We start from the raw sequence: 26,925 nt of genomic DNA on the forward strand, positions 1-26,925 counted from the left end.
GTCTGTGCAAAAGCACGCTTTAACTCCTGCACAAATTCTTGTGGGGCCTGATCCTCCCCACATTGCAAATTGTAGGCTGCCTTGCGAGCCTCTTGAGGATTTCTGTGAACAGAAAAATGTTTCAAGATGGCCGCCTTATAGGTGGACCATCTTAAATGATTTTGATCCTCCAGCCCCGCAAAGAAACTGGAGTATTCCGGGGAGAAGGTCCACTTTACATATTGAATACAGCTTTGGCTGTCCTTCAAATGGAAAGTCTGCATCATTTGCTCAAACAACTCTAAGTGCTCCCAAACAGAATACTTAGCGTTCTTATGGTAAGGCGTGATGACGCTCCTGATCGCCTTAATCTGCTTTAAGGGGTCCTTAAGCAAGGCCCTTTTTGCCTTATTGGCCTTTTTGGTTCGGGTAACCCTTATCCATTCGTCCTCGGACTCAGAGGCACTGCTCCCAGAGGTTCCCGTCTGTTCTTCCAGGTTTTCCCAGATTCTGCGAGCCTGGGAATGGCTGGCAGAATGTGGGGACCTGGTCTCCTGTGTCCTGCGCAGTTCAGAGGAGTCTTCAGATTCCTCCTTGCTGCCAGGATTTGATGGGTACCCCCCCCACTGACCTAACTGGGCAGAGGTTTTCAGAATGCCCTTAATGGGCCTACTCTCCTGGGGCTCCCCATTAAATTGCACTATGCTTGGGTGCCCATGCCCAGATGCCCGCCCCTCCATTCCTGGGTGGTACTGGCCTATGAGCCCCATGCTTCTGGCTGGATAGTAATCTGCCATCCCTGTGGCCCTGTGCTCACGTGCGCCAGGGGACATGGGGGTGGCAGAGTCCAGGGACTGAGAGGTATGAGGGCCTCTGGTACTTGGGCTCCTGAGGTTATGCTCCTGAGTTTCCATTTCCCAGCGAACCTCATCTCTATCCGCCCCTGCTCCCTGTTGCAATGCAAGAGCCTGCATTTGTGCCTTCAGTTCCTCAGTTAAGGCCTTACTGGACTCTATCAGTCTCTCCTGCATCGCTACCTGTTGTTGCAGCCTATCATTGTGCTGGCAGAGAGCCTCATTCTCTCTCTGTGTTTCCTGATTGGTCCTGGAGCACTGGGCCAGTCTTTGCTGCAGGAGGGTTACCTCCTGAGCTGTATCCCTATTGGCCTGCTCCTTTCTTGCTAGAGCATCCTCCACCCTCCTGGTGTGCTCTAACAAGTTCCGGTGTTCTTTTTTGAGGTCACCCAGTCCCTGGTGGGCCAGGTGATTTTCTTCCATTTTTCTTTTTAAATGGCAGACTTCCTGGCCTAAGGCGTCTCTTTCCTGACTAAGAGCCTGCATTTGTGCCGCCAGGTCGTCCCTTTGCCGTTGAAAGGCACCAGCTTTTTGGCGCTCCTCATCAAACTCTGCCTGGGTATCCAGGTCTTTCAGAATCAGTTTATTGCTCTCCTCTTTCTCTCTATCTAGCTGGCTTTGCAGGGTGACTACCTGCTCCGCGCATGCCCTGTTGAAATTGATCTGTTGCTCCAACTTTTTCTGGTTCTGCAGTAAGGAGTCCAAACTGTCTTGGTGCTCCTTCTGCAGGGCCAGAAATCTGGTATCCTGGTCTGTCTTTTCCTGTTGTAGGATGCCCTCCTCCTGTCAACTTACACACAAATCTAGATTTGAAACAAATACATATTTGCACAGGTAAACATTGGTTTAAAATTACATGCACACATCACATATCACAGGAGATACAGCTAAGTCAGCGCCTAGTTTATAGTACTGAATGAAAACCCTTATTGATATACCTTTATGTCCAGTTCATGCGTTCTGGATGACTACCCCTATATAACACCCCTCTCTTGGAATCCCCCTGACCCCACTGAGCCAAGAAGTAGTTCTGGTTTGCAAATTAAAAGGTTTATTCGATAATTTAAACAATAGATATGTATATCACACTTTATAATAAATTAATAATTGAATATCACACTTAATCTGATATGATAAATATTAACAACGGAGAATCTGGCACTAACACGCTTCTCTATAATCAATAAGGAGTTGACATGAAATGGATAAGGTAGCACACAGGTGAATAGGAACAAAAGAAGAAGGTGGTACAGAATGCTTTATGTAAGCTCAGGTGGATGCAATATTCAATGAATGCAGTACAGAAAATACTCAATATGATTTCAACCAAACAATGTAATCACTTTCTCTGGCTATTCACTCCCCCCCTCTTTATGCAATGCAAGGAAATGGGAGGAAAGCACACAGTTCTCAGAAATGCAATCAACGTAATTCAGTTCAATCCCCAGCAAGCTTAGACAACAGAAGTTTAAAACACAGGCAAAATTCTTTGATATGTGCTGGCAATTCAGTGAAAAGTATGCTAAAATGCTTTTGATTCCCTCTAGAGGTTCAGGGTGAGTGGTATCTAGTTAATATTAGCTCAGGCTCACTCTTGCAATGATTCAGGGATAGTTTTTATGAGGCAAACGATTTTCTGGCAAATGGAAGGCAAGCAGCAGCTGATTTTACACGTGGAGAAATTTGCAAATCGCGGTAAAATTCGCGGATGCGTGTTCCGCGATTGCGGTAAAACTATAGGGGTAGGAATGCGGTTCTAGGTTCGTAGGAAAGCCATGATTCTAAGCTTTCAGATGAAAGTTATTGCAAGTCTCTAAGACAAACGGTCGCGGAGATATGAGCGATTTTGTGAAGGTCGTTTTTCAGATTTGAAATTTTAAAAGCTCAAAATGACAAGTGACAGATTTTGCAGCTAGAATGACAGGTGACAGATTTGGAGCTATCAGGCAGCTCTACTTAGGTTAAATAGATTGAATTAGATGAATTTAAACTAAGAGCTTTGGTTTGGTACAGTTTGGCGGTACTCACAAGAGATTTTAAACCGGAAGGCGGCTTTGTCACGATCTGGTCAACAGGTCTGGACTTCGGACGGTCTCTGGGCACAGCGTCTGGTCTCTGGAACTGCTCACAGCATCGGGGTCAGCACTCTGGATACAATGGCCTGGTCTCTGCTAGGCACCGGTTCTCTGGGTCGGGTCCTGCCTTCTCTTTGGATATTTCTGTCACCGGGTTCTTGCAAAAGTTCTTGGCAAAATTCAGACGGCGTCAGCCGGCTGTCTGAAGAGTTCAGTTGCAAAAAGATTTTTAGGCCTGCTGACAAATACTCTTGCTGGCAGTGGCCTTTCTGGTTAAGGTTCTGAAGTCTCTGTTTATCTTGGAGTCTAAGTGTTGGCTCTTTGAAGTTTGATGGAGGTAAGTATGGATTTTCCCGGCAGAGCTTCCAGCTGCAAATGGATTTGAAGGTCTCTACCTAAGTTTCAGTGGTCCATTTATATGTTCTGCAAGTGGGTGTGTGTGTTGGTCATAACTAAACTTGCCCCTCTCCCTTGTCATTGGTCAAATTTCCATTCCTCACTTGATTGGGGAAGGAACTGTGAGTCAGAGTGATGTCATTTTATGGCTTGCAGATAGGACACTCCCCTGTCAGATTGCACATATTCTATATTTGATAACAAAAGACATATTTCACAGTTACACAGTTGCTTGAAATTACATATACATGGTGTGGCTGAATTTAGCCATGTCTCTGTCCAAATCTGCTGTTTCTAAGAGCTTGCATTCAGAAATGGCACATAATTGACTTTTTAACTGATTTTTCAATTTCTGACATTGACCCAACTTTACATACATGTGCGCAGGGAGTATGGACATTAACTGATGAAGTTTCAGATTTTTAACATGCATACATTTAGAGTAATATCCACTTTTCCGCTAACACCCCCCTGAACATACCACCGGTTCTAAAAACCTCTTAAACTGTGGGCAGAAAAATCACAAGAATTATGGTATCATTTATAAAATTTTCACATGTCCGCACCATGAGTTATTCATCTTTTTCTAAACAATATTCTGGCTACAAAGGGGTGTGGTTTCCCAGGTCACATGGTGGAAATACTGGTTTATCCAGTTCTGCCAAGCCAGCTTGCTCTCACAGGCAGTGCCCCTCCCAGCTTCTGTCAAGAGGAAGCTACATTTTACGACCGCTGTAATAAAACCTTTGCCTGAGTCAAGACAGGCTTTGTTCAGAGCTCCTGTAGAGCACAGGTAATTCAATTATCAGATAGATGGCATATCCTTAGTGTGGCCAGCAAAAGGCAGATAGGCCTGGGAACACAGTTGTGACTCAAGTTTCACTCCTGATGGGGGTAGTTGCCAGGCAGAATCAAGTTCCTTAAGCCAGACTTTCAGCTAACTGTCATGTTTTTTGTTGCTTTTCAAATTAACTTGCAATTTCACACATGCAGCTAGAAGGCTGATTCTAAGTGCAAAACTATGACATTTCAACAGTTACAAAGGCATGTGACACCAAACATAGGTCACTCATTTAATCTAAACATTTTCGATTTTAGTGTCTTTAAATCCAGTGCAACTTAAACTGCTGACTCCATAGCAGTTTTGTTATAAGCATTGTTTTGGGCTCTTCATTTCCCAGATTTTGTAAGCACACAAAACCTCATTCTGTCAAATGTCTGCTGGTGTTCAGTGAATATTTTGCACATGTTGCAATGTTTGAAAATAGGCATTTTGAGCCTGCCTTCAGAGAAACACAGGGTGGTTTTAAAACGCCGGCTTTTGGATAGTGGTGAGTACTGGTACTGCACCCATTTTTGGGATTTAAGAAATGAATTCCCCACAATTCTAGGTTGCATTTGGCAATCAGCATTGCCATTCCCAATGGTTTCAGACTACTGTGCGGGTAGTCCAATGGTGGTTTTAAAGCGCTTTGAAGCTAACCGGCGCTACTGTTTTTCCTTTGGCAACCCATTTCCCTCATGGCAACCCGGCCTTTCATTCTCGCACTGGTGGGTGGCAAGTGAGGCAACCATTTTGGTGTGCGCACAAACTGCGCAGCTTTCCTGGATTTCGGCGCACATGTGGGTTTTCCGCCATCTTGAATTTTCTAAGCCCACAGCACCAAATGTTGTGGCATGATAGCTTAAACGTGGGTCAGGACACCCAACAACGTGCTCAAAATACTCACAAAACATAAGAATATGTATGAGGGACTCGATCAATTTATCTTTTTTATAAAATCTGCAAGATCCATTTTGATATAACAAATTATATCTCACCCATTGATATAACCTTTCGTTTGTTTGAAATTGATTAAGTTTGTATCTCAGATACAAGTTCCTTCCACAGGAAGAAGGAAACTGCAAGATATATCTTTCTCGATCCCCCCATTTCCATCTGATCAAGGCAAACTCATGGTATGATTTATAAAAACCAATTCGATCTGATTGTAAACTCCAATAAGAAAATAGAAAATAGAGTTGCATTTTCCGTTTGCAACTTGGTAGACCTATCATTAGATCCTCTTTGGATATCATCATCCTAACCAATAGACCATTCATCTTTTCTGAAAAAACTGATAAAGAGCTCAAGCACCCCAAGGTTAACTGAGTATTCAGATCCTCATAGAGGGAATTACGAGGTGGGCTTAGACTCTTAACGTAGTTATGTAGCAACTGCCAATTCCATTTTGCTGACAATGGTAAGAGTCCCAATTCATGGCGGATAACATCATTAGGAATGGAGGAAGCCAAGCCCAGCACTGTTTTCCAGATACCACCCGGTAGGGTATCAAGGAGATCATCTATCTCATAGAGACACATGTTCAGGATATAGAGAATACATTGTTCAACTTTCAATAAATAAAATTGCAGAACAGGTAATAAAGAGAAGCTGCAGTATTTCCCCATAATGATTCTCATTTGTGAGACTAGAGCTCTTATTTTCTCTTGCAGTCTTTCTTTCCACCAGGACAGAGTATATAAATCAGATAAGGTATAGCCCAGGTATTTCATAGATTGTACCGTTTCAATTTTAACCCCGTCCTTGAACCAATTATAACTACAAACCCTTTTTCTCCCATCTGCAAAAACAATTATATTAGATTTGGACTGATTCAACTTTAAATTGTGGGCTACTGCATAATAAGAAAACACATTTATCTTAGACTGGAGCCCAAAATGAGTCTTATCGAAGAGTAAAAGATCATCAGCAAATCCGATATAATTCAATTTCAACTGGACAAGTCTAACCGGAATAATAATAGTGTTGGCTCAACACTCCTCAATATCACAGATATATAAATGAAACAATACTGCTGCAAGAGTGCAGCATTTTTTCAGCCCAATTGCAGTCGGTATTGGATATGTGAGCGCACCTTCCTTGTTTAATCGTACTCGATAGTTGGTGGACGACTGCAAAAGTGCTATGAGTGCCACCAGATGTTCCGGAAACCCCATTAGCAACATTTTTACCCACATAAACTCTCTCACAACTGTATCAAATGCTGAACTTAGATCAAGGGCAGCCATATAAACTGGCCCTATATGGTTACGCTTAGTGTTCCATTGGATGTGCGATATTAAGGTGGCATTAAGGGGACAACCCATAAATCGTCTAAAACCAGTTTGATATTTGAGAGAGAGAGAATGGCATTTATCTTCATAAACTCCAAAAGCTTCTCAAGGATAAGGTGACAAAAAACTTTGGCAGAGGCATCAGTAAGATCAATCGGTCTGAAGTTGGATGGATCGTTAATAGGGCCTTTCTTGTAAATAGGAATTATGATTGCCGAGCACCAAGATCTAGGTATGGACGATTGGGTATGAAAAACAGCATCAAGTTTGTATTTCAAGATCCCTGGCCATAAATGCGTGTCAGATTTAAATAAACATGCTGGAATTCTATCCGGACCGACCGCTCTTGACTCATTTAACTTCGTAATTGCCCTAACTATATCATCCAAGTACCATGGTGAATTATCCAACAATACATTTTTATTGTCATTTCCTTTTTGCTTACCAAATTTAATAGGCAATTCATATTTCAACTTAATGTAGTTAACCCAGTCAGCGGCCGCAATTGCATTTTCCTTTCGTTCCTCATTTACACCATTTATAGTCCTTAAAATAGCCCAGATGTTACGGGTATCAATTTTCAACAAATAATACATCATTATCTTATATGAGAAGCTTGGCTTTTAGGGTCATAACAGCGTTTTTGTAATTTTGAAGAATGCCATTTTTTTAAAAGCAGTGCATTTGCCTGTCAAGATTCAATTTTTTTAGTTGTCTGATCTTTACGTTTTTATATTTCTTCAAATTAAAGATCACTATGTTAAAGATATGCCTGTGCCGGTTAGGTTTATAAGCTGGCACCACCTTCTTTGCCAACTCAATTAGGTGGCTGTTAATCCTTTTTGATATATGGACATCCAAAACCACTGGATCGTAAATTATCTGGGACATCAAATTTGTCATTACAAGGTCTTCTTTAATCCGACAGCTAAACTGTTGGCAGATTGAAGAACTCCATCTAACCGACAATCCCGGCCTGTCGATTTCCACCAATTTTAGAACCGGGTTGGTTTTATATCCCCAATTGTCACAGTGTAACTTTACTGAGATTGCATAATGATCCCTGAATCCAAGACCCTTAATTACAATAGGTTCAGAAGTTTTGCAAAGAGCAGTAGACAGAAAAAAGTGATCAATATGCGAGGTCAGCCCAGTTCGTGACCTGTGTGGGGACAATTTATCTAACGTGGCAACCACTTGAATGTCCCAGTTCAGGAAAAAATCCACTAATTTTTGGCCATTTCTGGCTGTAGGAGCAGACAGCGACAATTTCCGACCAAGACCCTGACCATGGAATAAACAGGTTGAGTTGAAGTCCCCGCCCACCAGAAACCCCACCTGCGAATAACACGTTAGAGCACCTTCTAAAATTGAATCAAGAGTATCAACAATCACATTAAATGGAGTGCCTATCTTATTCCAATAAATACACAAAATCATTAAGGATTCTCATGTACCTGACAAGGGGTCAATTCTACAGCTATAACTGCAGCGTCTTTGTAAATAAGCTTTAAGGCTAGCTTACAAGAGTTATTTATAAGGCTAGCAATCCCACCAGAAGGCCTGCCTTTGTCTCCTCTGTAAGCAGGTTGGGAATAACATTCAAACCCCTCAACATTGAAATGAGATACATGCATTGTCTCTTGTAATAAATTAACAGCTGGAAAGCTAGTGCAATGTACTGTACCCCAGCAGCGTTGGAAATTTGCTAACCCACAGCTGTTCCATGATAAGCACACAAAAAGAAACTCGCTATGAAACGGGTTAGGGGAGCGCTAACGAAGCCGCACCAGCAGCTGTTGTGGACAGATTATTAATTCCACTGAAGGCAGCAACCAAAGCTAGTAGTTGTGTCTAATCATGTCTTCGTTGATGTGTGGGGACAGACCCAATTCAATTTGAGGCTTTTCAGTTATTTCAGGAGTGACAGGTTTATCCAAAAAAATGTTAGCCTCTAAATCAGTTTGAAAAATAAAAGGCATTATGCCTACATATTCAAAATTCTCCCTTTGCTCCCAAACCAATTTCATGATCAACATTGAGCGAAAGCCACAAATCATTCTATTATTATGGTTTGTGGCTAATCGCACCCAATCAATGTCGTCTGAATAAAGAGTCCTTAAAGAGTAATCGTCTGGAAAGCTTTTAGCAGAAAGGAACAATTTAGATTGGATTTGCCATTAACCTTAACATTACTTTCCCATCCCAATATAATTGGCATCTCTTGATTCAATACAGTTTCCCATTTATCCTCATTTTCCATGACATTTACACCGAGAGTCTGTACCTGGGGAGAGACTACATTTCCAACAGGACGCACAGTAGGCACTTTTATTATCGTCTCCCCTATAGGTTGTAGTGTGTTAACACTATTTTTGTTTACCAAGACATTCAAGATCTCATTATTCTGAACCCTCTTGGCATCTGTATGCAAGGTAGAATCAAGTGTTTGAGCATCTTTGCCCAGTATCCCCAACATCCATGGCTCACCAGAGCCCTCCCTCACAGTTAACCACAGGTCCCTCCGCTCTTTCTTTTTGCTTATTAAGCGAGCTTCTCTTGTGTACAATGAGATACAACTGTGAAAGAGCAGACTGGAGACCTCTATTCCCAACACCTAAGGATACAGACACATTTTTTTGTTAAATGTTTACTATCGCCATTCAACCTGGAATTTTTGGCAACATTGTTTCCAAGCACTTTCCTTTTAGGGATAATATTTTTCCTTTGATGGCGCCATAATACCAGACAAGTTATGGTCTAATAGAACCCTCGATTCCTCATTGAGTTGGGATGAATCAATGACTCCGTCATCCTCATGGATAACAATCACCTCTTTGGGGAGTGGCCCATTTATGTCCTTCGTTACCTGCTTGGCCAACTTCTTCTTAAGGGAATTGGCTTTAACCCGTCTTTTCTGTGCTCGCCCAGCTAGCCTTTTTTCTCTACGAGTAAGCACTACTATGGGTTTTTCCTGCTTGTCACCCACCATTTCAACAGGTACTTGGTGGCACCCTACAATGTCGCATTCTTCAGAGAGGTCTATGAGATCAGTCATCAGGATCCTCATGTCTAATGATCAACTCCTCCACAAATGGTGGATCAGACCCCAAGAGACCCCAGGACCCAAGACACTCCCTCAATTCTCCAATATCACGCCCTATTTTCTGAATTGAGATAACCACATTAGCCACTCCTCATCCTTACACTGTAGGTATTCAGTCTGACTATAAACAGTGTTCATCACCTTGGGAGCAGTTACTTCTGCAAAGGTTTGTTTTTCCCTATCAGACAAGCCAGAATCGCTCTGGATTTGTGTACCATTATCAACCATAACTTTCTTTTTATGGGCCTCTCAGATAATGCTGCCACAACATCACATCCAAATAATAGGCCTTCAATGCAATTGGATTTATTCAAGAGGTCCCCAATTGCAGCCATCAAGATTCCAATCTCACAATGTGTCCGTTCATGCCCTTTATCTAAGATCTAGGATTCTCGCTAACACAGGGAAGTCAGTACCTACGGATGGCCCATCCAGCGTATATATCTCGGACAGCGCCTCAATTGAAGTAACCTCCTTGTCTTTCTCATTTAGCCTTGAGTGAAACTCTTGAATATCAATGTTCATTTGGTCATTGATGGCCGTTTGAGGGTTTTTCATTTTGAGTGAACTAACCTTAGGTTTTACCTGTGTATGATCGTTAGCTAGATCAGTTTCCCATGCCACATTTACCTTATCAACAGCTTGAGAATCCAAATATGGAGGGAATGGTTTTAATTTTCTTAAAAGTGGATTACTAAACATGAATACGTCCTCCTGGCCCACCGATCTGTGATTCACTGGGGTAGAGGGGCCGAGAGACAGCTGCACTTGTTTCCCCAGTTTGGCTTCAATTGTGGGACCCATCACTGAACAATCTATCGTATCTTCCTTATATGACAGGTTATCAACACTATACATACCATTAGATATCAGGAACTGGGATACCTCATCCTGGACCCCAAGTGATACATCTGGGTGTTTCATGTCATTAATTTCCTTTAAATTAAATTTAGTTTTGGGTATGCTCGTTTCTCGGCCCATCTTATCATTATGGACCATAGCTGTTACATGTTTTCTAGGGACAATACCCATTTCATCCAATACCCTCTCCTTGGTTTTAGTCAAAGACATTGAATCATTACTGCCAAACTCACCCCCCACACCAACCAACAAGGCAGTTGGCAGCACTGCATGGTCATCAGGTAGGGGCAATGTGGTCTCATTATCAGGGATAGGGGCTATAGAGCATTGTGGGTCATTAAGTTTCCTCCGGCTTCTGTCATGTTATGTTATGCTACCTACATTTATAGAGCGCACGGTCGCCCGAAGGCATCATGGCGCTGAAGAGGAGGACTGCTAGGTATGAAGGAAAACCACAAAGTAGCGATCTAAAAGAGGACGGTCTTAAGTGATCTTCTAAAACCAAGATGGTTCCGAATTTTCCTCATGGCAGGAGGAAGGCTGTTCCAGAGATTAGATGCTGCTCTGGAAAAAGCCCTGCCACCAACCCACATACGATGGAATCTTGGAAGAGCAAGAACATTTGTGGTAGAAGAACATAAATCCCATTCAGGGAGATAGCGGGAGCCTGCAGGAACTCGGCCCCTTGACCATGAATAGCCCGATGAACTATACACAGGGTCTTGAAATGAACATGCTGACCGACTGGGAGCCAGTGGAGCTGGCACAGCATCAGGGAGATGTGAGCTCCATACGAGGTGCCCATGGACAGCCTAGCCGCCAGATTCTGTATGGGCTGTAACCGCTGTATTAAGACAATAGGCTGCGACAGGTACAGCGAATTACAGTAATCCAAGAGGGAAAGAACTAGCGCTGCGACTACAGGAGGGCGCATGGGTTCAGGTATCATGGGTAAAATCTTCTTCAAGACCCTGATTTCATAGTGGGCGGCTTGGCACATAGCCGTCACTTGGTTAGACATGGAAAGGGAAGCAGAGAGAATGACACCCAGATTATTTACTTCGCTTACTGGGCTGGGAAGAGGACCCAAGGAAGTGGGCCAGAAAGTGGTGGTCCAGAGTGAGGGATCGGGGGGACAGCCCACCACCAGTACCTCGGTCTTGTCACCGTTGAGCTTGAGCCAGTTCTGGTCCATCCAATCGCCAACGGCACTCAGGCAGTCACGAAGGCGCGACAACACATCTACTCGATCCTGATCTAACCGGAACAAGATTTTAGTGTCGTCGGCGTAAGAGTAACAGTTGAGGCTGTGGGCATGGATGAGGCAGACCAGTGCCCAGATGTAGATGTTAAACAGTATCAGGGAAAGTGAAGAGCCCTGCGGGACACCACAAGTGAGAGAACAGGAAGAAGAAAGGAAAGGGGGTATAGTAAGAGTTTGTGCACGGTATGATAAGAAAGAGGTGAACCAGGCAAGGACTTGGCCGGCTATTCCAATCTGTGCCAGGTGAGACAGCAGGATGGGGTGGTCGACCGTGTCAAACGCGGACGACAGATCTAACAGAATCAAAGCGCCAACCCCACCCGAGTCAACTAGCCTGGACATATCGTCCTGCACGTAAACCAGCCCGCTTTCAGTTCCTCTCCCTGGTCTGAAACCTGCCTGTGTACGATTAAAGATCTTGGAGGATTCCAGAAAGGAGGACAGAAGAGGGGTGATGAGAGACTCCAATAGTTTGGAAAGGAAAGGAAGCAAAGAAATAGGGTGAAAATTTGCCGGAACCGTGGGGTTGAGTGAGGGCTTCTTAAGAAGGGGGACAACCCTCGCAGATTTCAACCCTAAGGGGACAAGTCCTGAATGACGCAAATTATTTATTGACGCTGTGACTTCCGTCCGTAGATCTGGGGGGGGTCTTCTTCATGATTTTGATAGGGATGGCGTCCTCAGGAGAGGATGATTTGATTTTTTGAATAGCAGCTGGAACTTCTTTCTCAGTAAAGAAAAGGAAGGTCGACCAATTAGCAAGGGGTTCAGTGTGGAGAGCAGGTGGCGGCATGACAACGTTAGGAGTCAGTATAGCTGGAGATTTAGCAATATTAGTGCGGATTACTTCAATTTCATTAATGAAAAAAGAGGAAAGATCATCACACAACTTTTGAGAGGGTTTAACCATAGAGGTAAGGGTCTCAGAGGAAGCTAATGACTTCACAATAGAAAAGAGGGTCTTTGGTTGACATAGCGCAGTTTCGATCTTCTGAGAGAAGAAGGTGGCTTTAACTATTTTGACATCGGCCAAATAAGTAGAGAGGCAGGATTTGTATGGTTCTCTAAGTACAGAATCATAGTTTTTGCACCATTTACGTTCCGTCTGTCTTAGTTTCAGGCGGGTGGTTTTAAGTTGTTCCGAGAACCAAGGTTGGGAGGGCCGCCTACTACTCTGAACCAATTTTAGTGGGGCGCAGATGTCTGCAGCGTCCAAGAGGGATTGAGAGAGTAGCCTCAGCGATAATGGCCACGAGAGGGCACAGTTCGTGGCTATTTGATCGCTAAGTGCTTTGGTATCGACCAAGCGCCAAGAGCGCAGCAAGGTTTTTGAAGGAAGGAACTTACAAGGTGGACTCACAGATTTAAATTTACAGGATACTAAGTGGTGATCAGACCATACCACTGGTTCAATGAGCCCAGGACATAGCAGTGAGTCCTTTGAGAATACCAAGTCAAGAGTATTACCACGAATATGAGAGGGGCCTTGGACCAGTTGGTGTAGGCTAAGATCAGATAGGCTGTCAGCAAAAGAGCTCAACTCATTTGATCTAGGGAGATTAAAGTGGAGATTGAGATCACCTAGCACCACTAGGTTGGTATATTGAAGACTCAGATCAGCCACTAAATCCACTAGAGCATACCCAAAGTGCCCTATAGGTCCAGGGGGCCGATATATGAGCAGAAAATGACAGATGCAGGAAGGTGTGATAGCACATCTGAAAAGTAGTGCTTCCATATTAAGCTTATGAGAGCAAGATAACTGGGTGATAACATATTCAGCACGGAAAATAACAGCCACCCCCCTCCGCGCGGTGGGGATGGGCAGTCATGATGAATGATACGGTAAGCAGAAGGTATGGCTTGAACCAGTGCAGGCGCCGAACTTCTTAATTCATTTACCATTTTTCTGGACAAGAAGTGAAACAGGAAACCCGAACAGAGCACAAAGTAAAGAGAAAAACCCAGAGTATTGACCAAATTACACACTCATAGGATATAATCTCAGTACTAACAGCCAAACACCTATAACGCAGTGAGCCAAGCCAAGTACAACTTCTCTATGCAAAATATATCAAAGATTTGCATACACAGTATCATAATTCAATCAGAAACAATCAATCAGCAACAGAAAAAAAGAATAAGATACCCCGCGCACCCACCGCACAGCCGAACAGCCAAACAGTCACTTGCAGGCACCTCAGTGCGCACACGCAGCTGACAGTAGCTAAGTGCTTGTTAGTGCTACTTAGGCTAGAGGGGAACAAATATAGCGCTTCCTAAACAGCCAATCAACAACAGCAACTTCAACCATCGGGTGAAAAGGCGTTTTTACATGGGAGCACAGGCAAAAGCAGGGTGCATTTAGGAGTCGCAAGCAGCGTTGACTGGAGCTGCCTCGCACTTTTAGTGTGTGTTGACTGCTAATAAGGGACAATACAGTAGGTGCTCTAGATAGCTAAATATGCCAACTGCCAGGTTAGTAGAAGACTAAGTGGAGTTTGCCTAAATAAGATGCACAGCCCATGGAGGTCTAATATTTTCCTCTGACATAGTCACTCAAGATGTACTCACAGAGGCTTCATGGAGGTGGACTCATGCTGTGGAGACAACCTTAGATAAGAAAGCCGCCGTGCGCCTTCTGTTTTATGGCAAGAGTCACGCAAATTAAATACAATTATAAAGCTTCCATCTCTTAAACATTCAATGATTTAACATGTACCTATCAAGTAAAAGTTAGAACATAACCCCCAAGCCTTCCAGCCGCCATGCCGAACAGCGCTGTACTTGCAGTGCACTTCCGGTGCGCCCGCAAGGTGTGCGGGCACGGCACAGAAGTAGGATGTGGCGGGTTGGTGGGCAGGGCTAGAGTAGGAAGACAGAGAATATGCCTTAGCCGTCACTCGAGAAAGCAGTTAGAGCAGTTAGCGGACGTCCACTCAAGGAAGTCCAAGCAAGTCCCCACAAAGTTCAGCAAGAGGCTAGAACAAATAATTACTCTGTAGTCCCACTGTCTGTACTGTCAGTGATTCATTCGAGTTGCAGTGACATCAATTGAGGATAAGAAGCTATGAAGCAGCACGACACAGCCAAACGGCGCTGTACTTGCGGTGCACTTCCGGTGCGCCATCCATTTTTTTACTTTCAAAGTCCTCAAACAACCCCACCACGGCTGCGTCATGCACCTTACCGTTTCTTCTTTTATTTGCCTTCCCCGACAGTTTCCCTTCCTCTGGCATCAGCGTAATCCTTTTCCACGTTCTTTTTGTTCGATCCGATCACCATCCACTACTTGTTTTTCTCGCTGCTAAATGTCATTTATACTTGTTTCCTCCTCCTGTTACAACCGCATCATCCATTTTCTTTTGTTGTCCTCTTGTACCTTAGAGTTATTCACCTTCTCGCTTTCCTTTCAACAGCCGCTCCTTTTGATCCAGATTTCGTTTCCCCTCATCGCCAAATTGTTGTGTTCGTATTTATTATCAAATAGATCATAGACATCAATGTGTATGTCTTCACCCTTTTATTAATAAACTCCAACCACTTGTCAACCCTTTCCACGTTCTAGAGTCCCCACTACATTCCATATTCCACTTAACCTTGCGATTCTAATAAACTTACATATACGTACTACACAACAGCTTCCATGACTTATGTCACTCAGAAAGAGGACATTTATCCAGAGATTCACAGATCTGCCATGCCAGCATACCCCGCAGGTGGTGCAGAAAAATGTTAAGCAGAACAGAGACGAAAATATGTATTTGAACAGACTACAGAAGTATAATAGAAGAATTATTTTATATGTAAGTATGACCAAAACTTTAACTTGGCCAGGTTTAGAAATGCTTACATAGAGCAATCGTTAAATATCATCTCTTGTCACATCCTATACTTACTGGGCAGGTCCAATCCTGCATTCGAACGCATTCTGTTGAAGCACATCTGCTCACTGAACAATGGAGCTTCCTGTTCTATGGTTCCCCTCATTTCACAGCCCTGGCAGCATCATTTATTCAGCTGCCTTTGTGTTGCAGACACTCAGCAGTGATGTATGAACATGTTCTTCAGGAAACTGGCGATTGTTCTCGGTTTTTCAAAGTCAACAAAACAAGAGAGCATGAAAGTGAGCGGCTGAAGGCAAGTTTATTAATCTATCTGCAATAATGCAAAGGGAGGTTTAGCCCACATGAGAGCTCCGCAAATGGCAGGCCTAGTTCTGCTGCATTTCCGGAGGTCTTTAGAAGCATTTCCAAGTAATTTGAGGCTCAGCGTCTTGCGTCATCTGCTGGGCGGCTGAACAGCCTTTCAAGTAGTAGCTACCATGTACTGTGGACGCTGCTCGGCGCAGCCCAGACCTCTGTGTACAGATTGACCCATTTACAGTAGCTTCCCTAATTAGGTGAACCAAACGTAGAACTAGGGGACATGTGTACTTTAAACTTGTAGTTTCGTCACAAAGGCAAAATGTACGTTCTTGTTAATACTTTGGGTGTTCCACAACATTCCTGGGCCCATACAATCCTTGCTTCCGTAGGCCATGCCTTGTGGACCCTGCAGTCAGTGGGCCAGATTCTCAAAAACAAGTGCACAAAAAGAAAAGCGCAGGAGATGTGCCCTTTTGTTTAGCTGCACTTTCAGATATGCGCCTCTCACCTTATTCTCAGCTGTGAAATGCGCATTTCTGTGGGGCTGGACAGCAACACAAAATATATGCTGTCCTACCCCCTTGCATGCAATGTACTACAGTCTCATACTTGAGTGCTGGGAGCGCATTTCACAGTGACAGACCCTAAAAGGACCTATCAGTGGAATGTAAGGCAAAGAGAGCATTTCTATTTCTCTTTCAGAGATAGTAATGCAAGTGGGGCAGCCCACAGTTCCACTTAAAAAAATACATGACAGAGTCAGGAATGGCCCTGTCATGGGCTGCCCGTTCAGGCGCATAAGGATACCTTTGTTTTCAGCGCATCCTAAAATACATCCCATTTTTGGTTACAGTATGCACTGAAGAGCCCCCTTATTTCTGCAAAGGAGCAAAGAGGAAAATGAGGGCATTTGAATGCGTGCATCCGTGATGCCCACTTTTAAAGGATCTTTGCGCTTTGGGCACCTCTTTTCTTTTGCCACAAGTGATGGGATGCGCTTGGTTCCAAGCATATTTTGAGAATCTGGCACACTGTGTGTGAGGCATTCACATGTTGTCTGTCTGTAGTACTTAGTACTCTGGGAGTAAAGTACATGGTGTATGCTCAGCGATTAATGCAACGTGTGCAGGCACATAACAGCAATGGTTGGTATATTAATATCTGTGTTCCATTTTCCCTGTGTTTCGGTTCGGTTTTGCGTTGATGTCCTCTTTCTCACCCACAGCTCCCCTTTCCTGAATTCCGCACATATACACCCCTTCAACGAGGAAGCACCCTGAAGCGATTACATTCACAGAGATACATTCATCTACTCATGCATTTGACAAGTGGCAGCGTGCTTATCACACACGTCTGTAATTCACACATGACTTTTTTGTGTGAACATGACACTAATACACTGCCAACGTGTGAGCCAGCAAATGTTGTGTTTTCTGTTTTTGTTTCAGACTTACCAATGTTGCAGTACCTTCCAAGCAAGTCACCTCTGCATGCGCACGCTGGCTGCCCGGTGGGCAGCATCCTGCAAGCCGTCCTGGGCGGGCATGGATTATTTGTGCAGGCTGCAAGTAGGAGAATGGCATTTCAGTGACCATGGACAGTGTAGCATTGGCAGACACACGCTTGTATTGGCATTGTTTTTGCAGTTGTGAGAGTGTATGAGTTTAAAACATAGTATCGCCGGGACACTGCCAGCTCAAATAGCGTTACCGCTACTCGGTCTGACGCTTTTAGCGCTGGATCACGAGTAGCGTTATAAGCAGTATAAATTCCCATTCACCCTTGGGTGCATTGGACCCAATGGTGCTGGGGGTGGGGGGGTGGCGGAAACGGGCAGTATAGGGACATTTTTACCTCCAGCAAAAAGCTGAAGGTAAAACTCCCACTTACTGCCTGACTCATGATTGGGACAACCCTTAAATGCGTCTGTAATAGCGTTACTGATGCATTTAAGGGCTAAGGCCCAACTCTCTGTAAAAGAATTCCATATCAACTCCATATCCCTATGCTCTAAATTTGCAAACCCCACTAAGCCTCCTCTCAGCTTCTCCACTGAGAGACAAAGCAGTGACCCTATTCAGGAAACGGGGCACCAATGGTGGAAGTGCATTAGACAGGCAGATTCCCTGAGCTGGCAGGTGGGCCGCCAAAGGGGCTGGCAGGCTACTGCCACTCCTGAGCTAACTATGACACTGCAGCTCCCATTAGCCCACCTCGAAAACTAGCTTGCAATCTGCACTGCTTACTTTAGAGGAGCCTGGTGCGGGTGGAGACTGATCAGAGGAAGAGCGTCCGCCACCTGAGCTGGTAGATGCTCTGCCTCGAAATCAGGAGAAGGCTCCAGGCTCGGGGGTAGGCGGCAGCAGCCTTCTTCCGCTAAGCTCAAAATGGACGCCAAAATGCAATGCATATGTCAACCTAGAGCACAAATGAACCGTGTTGGTTAAATTCTCAACTGTAGACCTCCCACATGATGTGTTTTCTGACATATGCCAGATCACTTCAGATGATACCAATTTTTAACCAATAAGGTGGGAGCCCATGAAATCTCCCTTAGAATTTCAGGAGATTTCTGACTTAAGTAATTCCGAGTACAAAACAAGACCAACGTATTCACAACCATGGCGTATGAAAATTAACCTAACTAATCAGAGAATTAAAAACTGCAGTCAAAATGCACATAAATAACTACACCTGTCAGGATTAGTTCACCATTCACTACCAAATACGTCCTGCAGAAGCAGCCTCTGCTCTGTGACTAACACATCACGTACCTTTCCATTGGTTTGTATATTATGGGATATTGCAATGGCTAATATATTTCTTAACTTGTGGTTGGTTAAAATAGCAGGTTAACCATGTGAAAACCACAGCTTTTGTTGAAAAAACAAAACAGAATCTTGCAACGATGATACCTTTTGTGCTTTTCTTGTGTTTTTTGTTTTTCATGTGTCATTTGATATACGCTGATTGTATTGGGATTTGTTATGGATGTTGTGTAAATAAAGTTTCAAAAAAAAAAAACGATGTTACCTCTTTATCATTGAGGCAACTCGTTTTTAAGATAGCCGAGGTCTCCTCCTCAGGCAGGCATGGCACAGCAGAAATAGAGTCTGCATTTACATGGAAGAACAGTGGTGGCACATTAGTGTCCCTGAAATGTGAATATATTGTAAGTTACATTTTATGGAAATGCAGTTTGGCTTGTCCATTTCTGCTGGATCATTATAATAGCATACTGCCCTGTGTGACCGGAGCTGCAGGTGTGGTGCAGACAGAAAACATTGGGGGCTGAATGTGCTTCATCTTAAGTTCAGCTTCTGGGCAGTTTCCCAGAAACCAGTGCTATTGTCAGTGATAGAAGTGAACCAAAAAAGTAGTGGAACTGTGACTCGGGCGGAGGACAGAGTAAGAAGGAAAGGAGCACCGTGCAACACATTTTCCAAGGGTTGCGGTCATGCTGGTAACAGCCAATTGAGTTGAAACAAATTTCAGTTTAGCTGTAACTGATATCAGGTGGTGAAGTGGAGAAAAAACAGGTCCATAATGGTAAAAATGGTTGCAAACAGTAGTGGTGTTTTTTACATTAAAAAAGAAAAGTAGTGGAACACCGCTCCTAAGCGTTCCTGCTCACTTCGACCAATGGCTATTGTTGTCCAAAGGGTCCTACTGTAAAGTCCCTCACATATTTATTTGTATTTTTATTATTTATAGTGCAAACCTAGCTAGAGAGCAGTGCAGCATTTTACAAGGGGGTCATTCCAGCAGTGGGATTGGCATCTTATACAGTAGCCTTTGGTAGGGGTGTGTTAGGGAGAATTCTCTTATAAGGCTAATTTCCCAAACCTAGTGAGTCCCCCAGCAGCTTTGCTGGATTTTTGGGGTTTGTTTTTTTCTCCTGCCAAGAGTGAGACTCTTTTCCTCCCATTCTTAGGCATGATTCTTAGGCATGATTTGAGGTATGTCTTTGACTTTTTGTGTGGTTATGGGCTATGGGGTCTTTTAATCCATAGGGTATCATCTGTTTTTGTGTATGTGTTACACAGCACCCTCAGTGCAGTAACACAGGGGTGTCATAGTGACCCCCAAACATAGACTTCATACCGTGGGCCTGACTACTGTCTCCCAGGGCATGTAAAGTCACCATTGACTTTACTAATCCTAAATTGTGAACAGAACCAGTACAAACCATCATATTGTGGAAGCACTGGAAGGGGTTAATTCCATTGCCCCTGGGTCTGTTTCCAAGGGGGCACTGTCCAGTCCCCCCTTGTCGAGTTTCTGGCTGGTGGCAGTGGTTACCACGCAAAATATTCCACCAGAATATTTCCTATGGGATTTTCCCATTGATTTTAAACGCACCACATTTTGGTGCAATGTTAAAGATACCGCCGGTTTATTTATTTAATATTAAATCACCGGTTGGGTCTTTTTGCCAGAACTCTTTTCTAAAATGGCGTTCGTGTCCGTCTCTGTAACTCCAACTAAGGTCGGGCCCTTTGTTCCACTTTTTGGCGGGCTTCTCCACAGAAGCCCTCCAACTGGTGCCACTCTGTCAGGGTTCCACAGGATGTGTGGGTGGGGGAATTGGCACCCTGGACTGCCTTGCGTTAGCAACTCAAATCGCACTCTGTTCTGATTGGCCCAGTGCTGAGCCGTCCGGTTCACCACTTAGCATGTTTGAGTGACAGCTAGGCTGTTGAATGGGGGGTTTTCTGCATAAAAGCAGGGCTTTTGGGACTGGAACTTCAGAAGTCGCCACAGGACCTAAGAAATCTGAAGAGGGAAGAAGCTGAGCCATCTGCAACGACGACACCTCCGGTGGAGCACTGCAGCAACGACCTCACCACTTTCCCGACGACAAGAGGAGATCTTCTGCTGGAAGAGTCTTCTCCCTCTGAGCTGGTGGGATCAACCAGTTCGCCATTTTGCCTTCCAGGACATCTCTTGGTCGAATCGCCCGTGCCAAGCACCCCGGCGGCCGGATAGCCAAGCTGCACCACTGTGACCGCGAATACCAGGAACACACCTTTTCACCGACAAACTCTGCGGCTGGTTTCTTCCCTCGGCAGTGCAACGACTCCAAGTTTCCTCCTCGACGAGATCCTCTCTTCCCCTGGTCGAAACCACGAACTGCACCCGCTGCCAGGAACAACTGCCACCGCTGGAGCTTCCTCAATCTTTAAGGTACTGTGTTCTACCTGGCCTCCCTTTCTTCGGTTTGCCCAAGGTGACCTTTAAATCCTTGGCTTTCCAACTGGGTTGGCCCCCAGACCTTCTAACTTTGTGTTTTGAACCACCCCAACCTCTTTTGAACATTTCTACAAAGACTTGAATGCATTGCTAAACCGTGTGATCTTGGGCACATTTCGCCTTGCTCCATTTAAAGTGGGCCTGGCCTATGAACTTTGGCTCTACAGTATACCCTGCCTTCAGTAACTTGATTTGTCTCTTAAAAGTGTTGGGAACTGTTTTATTTTTATGAACTGCCTTTTTCTCTCCCTTTAACCTAATTATTGGAGTGCCATCTGAGTTACGCGCTCACCTCTGTTTTAACAAAAAGTGGTGTTTTAACTTAGACTTGTCTAGTAATTGCTAAGGGAGGTGTAAATACTTTTCTGATTGTGTTGGAACTTGCTTTTGATTAATAGTGCTAGTGTATTTTCTAAAGTGTGTGTTAAATAAATAATCATATACTTTTTGATACAAAGATCTGGTCAGTGTTTGCTTGCTCTACTGTGTTTTTAGCCCTATTGTGTATCCTCTGCATACTGCCTAACTCTTCTTGAGAGAAGTCTGACTGCTCAGCCACAGCTACCAGGTAAATCTGGGTGATGCAGACTGCTATCAATTGGATTTACTGCTTACTCCTGTAGTCTTAATCTTTTTGCAGTGGTCCCCAAGGGAACTGCACAGGATTCTGCCTAACAGGGTGGGATTTCCATTTTTCTGGCAGGTATTGTGGAAAGAGCCACGTTTTTAAGATATTGAGGAACTGGGGGTTGCTGGGGGAATTCGAGCCTCTGCCGGGATTGAGTTCCAGATGGTCGGAGCCTGGCAGGAGAAGGACTGCTTGAGAGCCATTTCTTAGACTCAAGCCATTGGATGATTTTGCTACATGAGGACAGACCTTCTTGGCAGAGAACTGAAAAGCGAGCCTGTGGCCCACTTGAAAAGCTGCTTAAGTGGTCACCCTGCAACAAAAGGGAGTGGCCTAATAAAGGTAACATCTCTGCAAGACTCTGCATTTCTTTTGTTTCTTTAATTAAAAGAATACCCTGCTTGTTTTTTTAATTTCATTGTATTTTATCAACTTTTATATGTCTGTAAGGTTTGTGTTATTGGGTGTGTCATTATATTATGAAGTATGTTTTTGCTCTAATTTTTTTCAATTATTGGTATATATGAGTAGTTTATATGATTATGAAGGCTAAGAGTTCTTTTGCAATGTATTAGATTTTTATGCTATAGATGTGTTAAAAGTCATAATTTTGTTTCTCTTTTTTATATAGCTAAAACACAATAAAAAAAGATTATTTAAAAAATGGCTTCTGAACTGCATTATAACGTGCTTGGTTTTGTGTCAGTCTGAACATGTGTTTGATTGTGCTCTGCACTCACATTGCTCGGTTCTGAGTGCTGTGAACTCCGGTAAGATGGGAAGTTGCCATTTATTTTACTGACCATAGAGCATATTTCATAAATACAATGCTGGCTAGATCTCCTACTAGCATCTGGCACAGGTAAGCCAGCCAATCAACTCCCTCCAAAGCCGGGCGTGAATGCAAGAGGCAGCTGCTTGCTCCCCTGCTCTGGGTACCACTTTCCATTCTGGTCCCTCCATTCACTACCCCAGCACTCTCACTCCAGATACTTGTCCATCCCATCTTCCCCATTCGCTCATCCACAATAGACAACGAAAAGGGACTTGTCAAGACTTTGGGCCTCATTACATGGAAGGCGGTAATCCAGGGTGCTATTAGCACCCTGGACCATGCCGGTAAATTACCGGCACCGCCTTGGTGGAAAGGGGAATTACCGCCCTATTCCAAGGTTGGCGGGGCAGTAATTCCCCCTTCCACCATTGCCCTTCCCCATTCCCATTTTTGCCCCATAGGGCATAATGGGAATGGGGAAGGAGCTAATTACGGCACCGCAATTTTGCGGTGCCGTAATTAGCACCAAGGTCCCTTAGCGGGTTGGTTTTTAACGCCTGCAAAAAGCAGGCGTTAAAGCACCAACCCGCTAAAGGACCTCGTAGTAAGGCGGTAATGGTTAACGGTGCACAGAGCTCACATGTCCCCCGTTTTGCTTGGGCCTACTTGGGCTTCAGCTGGCTGGAAGTTAATGCCCATGAACGGCCGGAAATGCTGATGTTAACCCTTGAATTGAGTGTCATCACATGCAGTCTAAGGACTCTGATGCATTGCTTTTGTTAAGTAAATAGGATGACAATTCACCATAATATCGTGGAACTCTTTGACACTCACTCTGTCCGTAGATGCACGTGCACTGCTCCACGTCTCCCCCATGTATCCTTGGCCAGCTTTCTCCAATATCAAAATACTCATAAAGACCAAAATCGAAGCACTTTTCTGAAATGGAAAAGAATATTGCTTGGTTAGGCTGGGACGAAAAAGGTTACTTTTTATCTTATGTATTTCATTGTCATTAAATATTTTAATTTCACACATAAAATGCGAGTTAAAAAACCATGAAGAGCGGGGTCAGGACATGTAAATAGTCATGGAAAAGCTGTGTGGGCCCCACAGAACCACATGGACCAGATGCCGGAAGCCCGTGCAGGGCCTTACAAGGTGGCTTCATTCCTTAGCAAGACAGAGGGATACCGCCTGTACCGCCAGTCTAGGGAGGATAGCTCAGGGGCAAGGTGCTCACCTTGGAAGCAAGGCGACTGCTCTTAGAAACCTCTGGGTATTAAGCACGTTATAAATAACTAATCATATCATACTACGGGCCGCAGCATTGAGTATCCCACCAGCCATCAGTACTGAAGAACAGGCCACTAAATCCGCCTTCAGTGTTCCTGCTGACTACATCAGCGACGCTGTCCTAGCTAAAGCGCACTGGTGCACCACTGTGAGAGCGCAGCCACATGTGGCAAAGCACACAGTAAAGATCATTTAAGTCTGATAAAAGCCTTACCGCTCTTTTCAATGAAAAACCTCTGACATGAACAGAGTTTAATCAATTAATTTAGATGTATTTTGAAATCACCATTTCATATAATGATGTTATATATGGGATAAAGTAACCCACTTTATACGGTCCGAGAACTCCAAGGTGGCTTGCGATATCTTTTTGACGACATACTGTGTTCCTTATAATAGGTGGCCAACACTGTAGTCCCTTTTAATACCTGGCCTCTTAATCAAGTATAGGAGATTGTGCAGATGCTGATGTATATAATCCATGTGGAACCTGTTTATATTAAAAAAGACACTTCTATGTAAAACCCCAACTATGAAGGTGGAACTTAATTATATTACATTTGACATGTTACATTTAAGTAATTGGGGTCATCTTGTATGCTCACATCCCTTTAGCCCTAAACCCTAGGTTTTTCCCAGCACATTAGTCAAGGAAGTGTTTTAGGATTGTGGGGTTTAATGGCAGCAGGATCAAATGAACTGAAAGCCCAGGTTAGGCCCAAACTGTGCAGCAAGATACATGACAAGATGAGGCTGACAAACAAAAAGCCCAGCAGTTCATTTTCAAACTGCAAAAGATGAAAACCCTGCGTCCTTTCAGAAAGCAGAGAGGCCATGGAAATGTGGTCCTTCTGCAGATTGAAAACCACAATAACATTCTCTTTTACATTGAATGTAAAGATTACAAAATGGGCCGTGCAAAGTGAATGACAAAGAGCTCAAATCAGAAGCCTACATTTTCACTATGGTACTTTTCACAACAAAGAGCAGCATGGAAAAAATAAAGATATTTGCGGCTTGGAAGGAAAGGAACTGCGTACCAGTGAAACTCCCTGGCCTAATCATTTTAAAGGTATATTAAATGTGAAGTGGAACATTGGCACTTTTGCAGCTAAGAACAATATACACAAATCTCCATGGCCATAGTCCTGTGCATGTACATATGGGGATATAAATATGAACATTGATGGCATGAAGGGAGATATGAAAGAGGTCTCTCATTAAGATTAAATGTGAACGATTGCAATCAAATGTTTCTGGTATATAGCCTTTGGAAAATCTAACTTCCAGACAAGATGCAAACATATCACTTTATCCATTATTTATGACCCCTTATGCTTTAAATGTTGTATAGATGTGTTCTAATGCGCATAGATTTGCCCAAATGCACAGTTACATTCACATAAGTGTGTTTGTTTGCCATCAGTTGGCCTAGGAAGCCAAAAGTAGCTCCGTGTAGCTGTTCTTGTCAAGCTAACCAGGCTCTTCTAGACTACAAGCAGGAGCTACATAGCTCCCAGCTCCCCTCAATTTCGAAAGCTGAGAGCCTGGTTAGCTTAAAACTACAATTACCAGGAGCTATTTTAGGCTCCGTAGGCCAACAGATGTCGAACAAACATAACTATGTGAATTTGACTCTGTGCATTTGGGACAATCCATAAATAAACATTAGGACACATCTATATGGCATTTAAAGCATAAGGGGATCATAAATAATGGATACAATCATATGTTTACATTGTATGTGGAATTTAGATTTGCATATACTATGGACTAGCTCTTAGTTCCCCAGTGCTAGTTCCTGGTGACTGGTTACTGCTGGATACCCAGAAGCTGGTTGTAGCTATTGCTTATCCAATCTTAATTTCGAGCCCTGAGCTGTATTCATGCATGACAGGGGAATTTACTGGCGTGGCTGGGTCAACAGAAAGCCGCTATTAATAAGTTGAACTCCCCAAAATTCAAGAACTTATATGGTCCCTCTTTCTGACTGGGGGATGGTCTGCTATCATGATTTTCGCATGAGGCTAGAAACCCATCTGGACAGCGAGATAAGATAACTTTAGCATCCATTATCCCAGCTTTTGACTATACAAGAATGTTAAGTGATTTACACCAGCCCGAGTTAACAAGGAAAGCAGATGCCTATGGCTCAGTTTGAGTAGGGGAAGCAAAATGTAATGTGTCATTAAAACTGAATATGCATATATACAATTATATTGTCATTAGTTTACATTGAAGATCAGACTTTGTTGATTTTCTAGGGAACCGGAAGTCGTAGAAAGATGACCCAGGTATCATGGGAAAGCGAATGAACAGACCTTTTCATTGATTCAACTTTTATAACAAATCTTGGGAACAAAGGTTACACCCTAAAATGTGGAAGCAAATTCCCCAGAAACTGTCAAAAAGCAGAGATTCTGGGAGGTGATTGTTTATTAAATTAGACATCTGGTTAGAGAGCTTTATGTTGAGAACTGTTATAACGTTTGAGTTATCCACGACAATCTGTTGTTCTCACATGCAACACCATGTATAAGCCAGATACATCTTATCCAGCAGGGTGAGTAGAATTCAAAAATATGTATATTGTTAGGTTTATTTAGGAATTAGAGAAAGTTGTCATGTAGAGACTTTTTCAGTGCAAATATTAAGATGTGTAAAAAGTAAATGCAAGTGGGTGGACTGATGCCTCCCAAGTGTGGCTTTGGTAGACTTGAGGGGCCCTTTAGAACAGAGGGGCCAGCACTGCAAAAAGGGGATAGAGAATAGTTGACCAACGAAAAGGAATAGCAAATAAGCTGACATATGATAATTCAGACATTTGTGTGGTTGTGATTATGAGTTTATAAGCTGTTGCACAAAAGAAATCAAGGTTTGGCCTGGGAAATTAAGAGAGAGGTGCCTAAAATTATCTGGGTGGAAAGATTGATGGAGATTTAACAGTGCAAAGGAGACTGCCTGCCACTACCTGGGTTGGAACTGCTTAGGAGATTTCTGAATGAGACCAAGGAAACAGAGACAGATGTTGGGATCTCTCCAAAGCTAAACAAATGGATGAATGCTGGTGGCTACACCTGACTGAAGGGCTTGATCTGTGTTCTCCAAGAGAGAGACAAGAAATGCTGATATCTTTCCTGAGCACCAAACCCTGTGATCCAATGTAAATAATT

At 43.6% G+C, this 26,925-nt stretch overlaps 1 protein-coding gene across 6 annotated transcripts in view; it reads right to left on the minus strand.

The window, feature by feature from the left end:
* Positions 1–26,925, minus strand: part of HGFAC (HGF activator) — a 1,108,062-nt gene that overhangs the window by 558,858 nt on the left and 522,279 nt on the right. For 3 of the 6 annotated variants that reach the window (XM_069632041.1, XM_069632043.1, XM_069632042.1), the window contains exons 6-7: positions 23,291–23,395; positions 17,255–17,362 (exon numbers count right to left, since the gene is read on the minus strand). In XM_069632041.1, coding sequence (XP_069488142.1) covers positions 17,255–17,362; positions 23,291–23,395 — 213 coding nt within the window. Of the gene's footprint in view, positions 1–17,254; positions 17,363–23,260; positions 23,396–26,925 lie in introns of all 6 variants that reach the window. The other 3 variants (XM_069632038.1, XM_069632040.1, XM_069632039.1) reach the window with 1 other exon arrangement.

The sequence above is a fragment of the Ambystoma mexicanum genome, chromosome 6q, assembly GCF_040938575.1.
Source record: "Ambystoma mexicanum isolate Mex_15411 chromosome 6q, UKY_AmexF1_1, whole genome shotgun sequence".
Taxonomy (NCBI): Eukaryota; Metazoa; Chordata; class Amphibia; order Caudata; family Ambystomatidae; genus Ambystoma; species Ambystoma mexicanum.